An 8,236-nucleotide genomic window follows, 5' to 3' on the forward strand; every position below is an offset into this window, starting at 1 on the left:
ACTACTCCTTTTTTTCTTTTCTTGTGAATGGGTGAGATTTAAAAACATGGCTTTTAGTGGGATATATTTCAGCCCTTCACAAAAAAAGTGAAGGAGTGGAGGAGAAATTGACTGATGAATGACAACTCTCATATCATTGAATAAAATAGCATTGTGCAAATGTGCACACACCACGTACAATTTTTTAAGACAATATTACACTATTATTATTATATGGGATTTGCAAGGCAATTTTGTGGAAAGTCATTTCGCAGCTCACTTTTGCATGAGAGAACAGCCACACAGGCTCACTTTTCATTCAATTCATCTGAGGATTCAATTCTCAATTCAATTCAATTCTCTTATGCAAAAGTGAGCCGCAAAATTTCTTTCTACGAAATTGCCTAGCAAATCCCCTTATTTTATATTTTATTAGAAATATTTGCATATTTTCATGATATTATTAGATGCTGCCAACTCGGAGAGCATGAATTCCTGATTGGGTGCATAGATGGAACAGCCATTTAGTTTAGAACCAGGGTGATGATATTTTCACCCCCTGCAGTACGCATTCGCCCCCCTTTTAACATGATTTGACGTCAAAAAACGTTGAAGTTGCCCACTGGCGTACTGATTGGGGCGGGGGTGAAAACATCATTGCGCTTAGGAAAATCACCAAAGAAGTGATTCTTTTCCACATCACATTCTCATTGTTGGCTTCTCCCAGCAGTCTTACTCTCGGTTACCATATCATTTTCCTATGGGTTATTCATAGTTGAATAAATGACATTGTATGATCGGTTGAAGCTAAGACCAATCTTGAGTAATTTCCTAAGGCTCCATTACTTTTGACTTAAAATGGAAGTAAAATTTTTTTGTACATTTCACCACAAATTGATAGGGTGTTTCTTTCTATGTAAAAAGGAATTTTAGGCACCTTTACCTCATAACATTTTCAAAATTCTATATTAAAAAAAAAAAAAGAGAAAACGGTTCCTACACATACGTGTATAGAGTTCTCTACACACTAGCTTAAAATACAGTGGGGGCCTATATTGTTTGGGTGATCCAAACCATTCATTTTTAAGGCCCTCACATAGATAGGGTGTCCACAAAAAATCAGATCCATACGATCATCTTAACCATTCGAACTGTGGAGGCAAAAAAGGACTAATTTGTGAAGGTTTAAAGACGTCCATTTTACCTCCACACATCGTAGGTTTGGGATGATCCTATGGATCTGATTTTTTGTGGACACCCTATTTATGTGAGGGCCTTTAAAATGGTTGGCTTGGATCACCCAAACAATGTGGGCCCCCACTGTATTTAAAGCTAGTGTGTAGAGAACTCTCTACACATATGTGTAGGAACCGTTTTCTCAAAAAAAAAATACTACATATTTGAAAACTCAAAACCTTAAAAACTCTCACCAGCTGATCAATCGCCTTCAAAATCACTGATAATTTTCCCTTTGATTTATGCAAAACATCCTTGCCATGCCGCTATCAGAAGATTATAGATCGACTTCTTTTCCATCAGGTCAGTTCTGATTTCTATTCTCGTGACTCTTTTTTTCTCCGATTATAATGTGAAAATTTAGATTATGTATGGGCTAAAGTTTCTGTGTTTTTTTGTGGACGGATGTTTCTTGGCGATTGTAGTGATGAATGGTTCAGATCAATGCTGCTGCATAGGTTGGCCCAGTTATCAGTTAAAAAGAAACAAAGCCAAAGATCAACATGAAGCATCAGTTCCAATTAAAATGAAAATAAAAACAAAATAAAAGGAAGAACTTAATAAAACCAATTAGATTGCTTACATTTTATAAGGTTTTCTTATTGAATTGGAATTTTATTTGGATTAATTAGTTCAAGTCTGTGAGGAGAAATTGCCAAGAAGACAATTGCAAACATGCTCATAATTATGTTATCTAGCTAATGTGTTGTAATTCGGGTGCAGTGCCATTTTAGCTAATAGTTTGTGTAAACTGCTATCCAGAGGTCCATATTGCACCTAAATTGCAATATGTTGCACGTCCAACACATCCTAGATGAAGTCTTTGATACGCATGAGTTATAAAATATGGTGTGGTGGTTCATTTTCTCAAAAGGTTGATACGGAAAGGGGTGAGAATTTGTATTTTCTCAAAAGGTAGATAAGAAAAGGGATGAGAATTTGCAAAGCATCAACCTCTCTCTCTCTCTCTCTCCCTCTCCACATTTATTTGTTTATATGCTCTTGATTGACACTGCTTAATGGCAAATGTCATTAGCAACCGTACGGAGAGACAGGATTTGCAATGTTACAAGCAACTATTTGATGGTTACACCACCTAGTTGGAATCTAAATAGAAAGTAACCCATCCTCTGGTATTTAACATCCATCCAATAGAAAATAATTTTGTTCTTGTATTGTTTGAATCACAATAAAATTGAGGAGGTCAATCTTTGAGTCTAAGTCCTCCTCGTGATGGACCTTGCAAACACATGATGGACAAACATCTTACATGAAGTCACTGAAAAGAAAAATGAACCATTAAAGGTAGTATTTGTTACGTGCCTAAATAGCCGTAACGCAAATAACCCCCCCCAAAAAAAAAGGGGAGACAAGTTGATTCGAGGCAACCGGACCTCCTAACAGCTCAATTCGAGAGGAGCCATGACTCTCCAAAACAAAGTTTCCTTTGCTGCTGTAGAATTCTTCCTTCTTCATTTCATTGAATTGCTACTATATAAATACAAGCAATAGGGAGTGCCACATCACAAGCACACTTACCCACTAACAAGACACATCATAAATAACTAACTCCCACTATCCTAAGCACATTAGCCATACCTAACAGACATTACCCTAAAACACACACCCACTACCATGCACTAACTAACCCCACATAAACCATAAGAAAATACACATAACAGTATCAGATCAACAGCTTTGAAATTCTTCCACACAAGGTCATGGATATCTTCTTAAGCTCTTTTGGTGGAAATAACTGAGCCCTGCCAAAAAATGGGAAACAAAAGCGACATAACTCCAAATAGATCCAATTAGACAAGGATCAGTTATTCAAGTCTCCTTTTCTGAAATTTGGTTAAGGAGATTCCCAACCAATGTCTATCAAGGGTAGAGGGAGAAGAGAAATACAGTGATGTGCAGAAAGGGGCAACATGGAGGAGATACGGAACCAAACAAGAGGAAAAACAGGAAATTCTTTCAAAAGGGATTTGCAGAGGACTTGATTGGCATATGCCACTCAAAGAATCACCAAATGGGTTGACATATGCTACTCAAAGAATCACCAGATGAATTTTCTGCCAAAATGGGGGTGAAATTTTTTACCATTGAAGAAGCTTCTAACAGTTCTGGGAATAATTTCTTAACAATGCATTCCTGCTATCCATGAAAACCTTCAAACATGTGCCTCGCAGACATGTGAGAGTTGGGGTGTCAATGGACCCAGACGGTCCGATGGATAGTCCGAATCCGAACCTTAATAGACAAACCTTAACAGACAGGATCTAGGCACATTAGAAGGATCCATGGACATATTTTGGATCCTCTTCGTAAGATCCGAAGTATTTCGGATCGTGATCAAGACATGGCAAAAGAATCCGACGGATAGTCACGATCCAAAGTCATTTTACTAAAATAACCTCAAAATATTTCTTATATTTTAAGTCTTAAAAGAGAGGTAGTTTCATAAAAATGAACTAAATACTGCTTATTAGCTTACGACCCCCCCCCCCCCCCCCCCTCCCTCCCTCCCTCCCTCCCTCTTTAGACATCTCTTACTCTCCTTTTCCTCAATCGGTTTTTCTTTGTGTAAACTTGCCACTCACCCTCAACAAGGATTAGTTACTAGAAAGTTTTATGCGCACCCTCAAGCATTGGAGTTCTTTTCAACAATAAAATCCTATTCTTCATCAAAATCATGGGTTGTTATTAGATATAGTGACTAATCCTTTTCTGAATTGAGGAAGTTTTGGAGTTCATTTCAAATGAAGAAAGCTGAGATTTTTTGTCGTTTTGTCAGTCGGTGACCTACTAGGACACTCCGATGGGCAGTCCGATTTGAAATAGACAGTGACCTGGACACAAGAAGTAGAATCCGAAGAACACTCCGAATCCGATCCGACCGATAAGGGATTTGAATGGATCGTGACTAAGACATAGGTGGATCCGATCTGAAGTGGATCCGTCGACACCCCTACCTAAGAGGCAATTGACAAGGCTTTCCAAGATAGAAAGCCAATAACACTTTTAATTGTTCAAGATATGGAACTAAAACCAAAAGCAGCACCTTGTGTTTTGCGTTCTTTTTAGATACAGTTTTGGTTCTGTAGCATTCCTTGTAGACACATTTAATCAATCATATGTTTCTTATCAAGATCAAGAACAGATACATTTAAAGATAGGTGTATTCCAGAGTCAATGGCCATGGCAGACAAGATTTAAGTGCACTGTTTCCAGAAACAATCCATGGCAGACATGCAAAGTTAGATTGATGATTAGCCCAAGAACCTAAAATTGGAATCTCGAAACAAAAGTTCAGGCAACTGTTCACATTCAACATATTCAACATCGGGTAGTCTGCTTATAAGATTCGTGTATATTGCCCTAAAAACATGTGCTTGTAATCGATAGATGAAGTGATGAACAATCTCAATAGTAGAAAGTCCACACTCCCACGGACCCAGAGAGAAGCTATTGCAATCATTTTGTCAAAGTTTTAAGGATGCAGGTAACATTAGAGAAAACCATGCCCAAATAATCCCGACACCAAATCCCCAATAACTATTTGCAAATACAATTCAATAGATTGAACAATAAAATAAAGAATAAATCTAACAAAGAAATACTATACCTTCTAGATGTTAACCAAACAAATCAGCACATCCAAAACAAAAATATACCTCAAATCAACACACATTAAGAGAAGCTGTTTGTACTAAATACTGCAACTAAAAGGTATCCATGAGTTCAACAAAGCTCAGCCACAACATATCCGCGGCCACGACAAATTCAAGTGTCCAAGAACACCATGAGAAAACTACAGAAATAAAACAGAGCAGAAAACAGAAAAAACCTACATCTACTGAACTCCTCACATTCCAATCTTACTTCTCTGATGAGTTGGGTCCCCTTTTCTTCCCAAATCCAACAACTGGAAGCACAAAACCCAAGCAATGTATCAGAGTTCGATGATTAATCAAGAAAACCAACAATTCATTTTCTTCTTATGACGAATAGCAGATTAACCACTTATGAAAAACCAATTTCACAGGAAAATATATGAAATGAATGAGAAATAGGACATCTTTCAAATAGACAAATATTATGGTCCCTTTTGTATTGGTGGATTAACCATTTTTTATGACCGGAGAAATTAAAGACAGTAAATGCAAACGCAGCCTCTTGATTTCTGCTAACGGCACACGCAGCGTCTGACGCTTAAATAGCATATTGTCTCTAACACCTACTAGTGCAAATTGGAGAAGAAGATAAAAAGAAAACGTCTGCATTTCTCCCTTCTCTATATTAATTCATAAAATCAAATAAAAGTTCTCCTCTAAATCACCTTATACAGCTTTTGCAAATGAGTACCTCATACAGTCATAAATCTTTTGCAAATGAGTACCTCATACAGTCATACATCATTTATACTTAAGAAAGAAAGAAATTCTCATCCTAGAAAGATTCTAAAACTAGTCCACTAAAGTATAGAAAGATAATTGCTTTAGATTCCAAATAAAAATATACTTTTCAAAGTTTATTTTTAAGGGGTTAATCCGCAATTGGTAATATGAACTGCTTAATTCTATCATGAACTGCTTGATTCTGATAAATTAAAACAAGAAAACATATGAAATGATTCAGAAATGGGAGATTTATCACATGGACAAATATTATGATCCCTATCATTTTTCACGATCAGTGGATTAAACCTCTACTGATGCCAAGCAGCCTAATCCTATAACCATTTCATATATGGGCTTATTGTTCATGCGCTCAAGCTTAGATAAGCTTATTTGCGCTCAAGAGAGGAAACAATGTGGGCCCACATTTTTGGAGGGATCCAAAGCATTCATTTGATAGGCCCTATCATAGATAGGGTGTCCACAAAAAAAAGCAACATTGGATCATCCTAATCCATCCATTTGTAGAGGGAAAAAAAGGCAGATTTGTGGACAAACAACATCTGTCCACTACGATGATCCAATGGAGCTGATTGTTTGCGCACATCCTATCTATGATAGGTCCCATCAAATGAATGCTTTGGATCCCTACAAAATATGGACCCACGCATGTTTTCTGCACTCGAGCTCAGAAACAGTTTTCCGTTCGTGTGTGCCTGCGCATATATCTGTGTGGGAAAAGTGTTAGTGAGCTAGAGCTCATATAAGCTTATATAAGCAAGAGCTCACAAACATAGGGGGCCCACATTGTTTGGATGATCCAAAACATTCATTCGATAGGCCATCACATAGAAAGGGTGTGCCCAAAATATCAGCTTCATAGGATCATCCTAACCCTTCCATTTGTGGGGGTTAAAATGGACGGGTTTATGGACATTTTGATGATCCTATGAAGCTGATTTTTTTGGGCACACCCTGTCTATATGATGGCCTATCAAATGAATGCCTTGGATCATCCAAACAATGTGGGCCCCCCATGTTTGTGAGCTCTAGCTCATATAAGCTTATATGAACTCTAGTTCACAAACACTATTCCTATATATATATATATATATATATATATATATATATATATATATATATGAGAAAACGGTTCCTAGTGTGTAGAGAATTCTCTACACACTAGCTTAAAATACAGTGGGGGCCACATTATTTGGGTGATCCAAACCATTCATTTTTAAGGCCCTCTCATAGATAGGGTGTCCACAAAAAATCAGATCCATAGGATCATCCTAACCATTCGAACTTTGGAGGCAAAAAATGAACTAATTTGTAAAGGTTTAAAGACATCCATTTTACCTCCACAAATCGTAGGGTTGGAATGATCCTATGGATCTGATTTTTTGTAGACACCCTATCTATGTGAGGGCCTTTAAAATGGATGGCTTGGATCACCCAAACAATGTGGGCCCCCACCGTATTTTAAGCTAGTGTGTAGAGAACTCTCTACACATATGTGTAGGAACCGTTCTCTCTCTCTCTCTCTCTCTCTCTCTATATATATATATATATGTGTGTGCGCGGGGGGGGGGGGATTTGCGGGACTATCACAGAGGGCATTTCACGGACCAGCTGTTGCATGCAGCCACATAGGCTCAGATCTTGTCTTATTCATTTAATTTAATCATCTGCTGTGGCAGCTCACTCATGCAACAGCTGGTCTGCCAAATGCCTTCTGCGATGGTCCCTTATATATTTTCAGACCCTCCGCTAAAATGTGATTCCAGCATGACAGTAGGTTGTGGCATCACACCGATTGCACAGCTTCTAAAACGTGTCTACTGTTTTCTTATCAGAACCAAGCAGCTTATTTAGAATTAAGCAGCAGGCTTCCACTAACATGCACCGCAAGAATGCATCAGATAACAATACCTTTGATTCCTTACCGAAACCACCAAATCACGAGAAATCTAACGAATGATTTGTGCTAAAATACACCGGTGAAGAAAGACACTCTACAAGAGCCTAGATATCGAAGCCAAGGGAATTTAAGAAAAAAAAATAGACTTACCTGCGGTGACAAATCGCCTGTTGTACTGCATTCTCTTGTGTGCTCTGCCCCTCGGCTTCTTCTTTTTGTCCTGCTTTGCCACCTTTGGAGTCTGTCCCCTCACCTTCCCGGCACGTGCCAGAGATCCGTGAACTTTTCCTGTAAATTCATACAAACAAGACAAAAAAAAAAAAAAAAAAACTCTCAGATCCAACAATTAATAGTGCTCAGAGCAGAAAGATCTCGAGATCGAGTGTAGGAAATTGTAGATTTCAAAAAAAAAAAACTAAGAGGGAGGGATATTTCGATCTCAGTAGTGAAATAGAGAAAGAACAAAAATCGATAGTAAAAGTAAAAGATTGAAGGTAAAGGAAGAGAGAAAGAGAAAAATAGGGGAAGCTTGGCTTTCTTACCCATGGCGGATTTTAGGGTTAGAGAGACCGCTGCGAGTTTTCCTTCTCTCGCTCTGCTCTGGAGAAAGACGGGAAGGTTTCTAGGGTTTGGGCTTTTAGGACGGGAGGTTATATAGAGGGAAAAACTTTCCACGTTTCTTTTTTTCTTTTTTTCTCTT

General features: G+C 38.0%; 1 protein-coding gene across 1 annotated transcript; it reads right to left on the reverse strand.

Moving 5' to 3' along the window:
* Positions 1–4,908: 4,908 nt before the first annotated feature.
* Positions 4,909–8,236, reverse strand: LOC143851123 (small ribosomal subunit protein eS30z/eS30y/eS30x). The gene is made up of 3 exons (XM_077360454.1): positions 8,079–8,236; positions 7,687–7,824; positions 4,909–5,143 (listed from the first exon to the last, which is right to left on the reverse strand). The coding sequence occupies exons 1-3, from the start codon at positions 8,080–8,082 to the stop codon at positions 5,097–5,099; spliced, it is 189 nt and encodes a 62-aa protein (XP_077216569.1). The 5' UTR covers positions 8,083–8,236; the 3' UTR covers positions 4,909–5,096.

This window comes from Tasmannia lanceolata, unplaced genomic scaffold, assembly GCF_043159265.1.
Source record: "Tasmannia lanceolata isolate RefF3 unplaced genomic scaffold, GAP_Taslan_0.1 ptg000003l, whole genome shotgun sequence".
Taxonomy (NCBI): domain Eukaryota; kingdom Viridiplantae; phylum Streptophyta; class Magnoliopsida; order Canellales; family Winteraceae; genus Tasmannia; species Tasmannia lanceolata.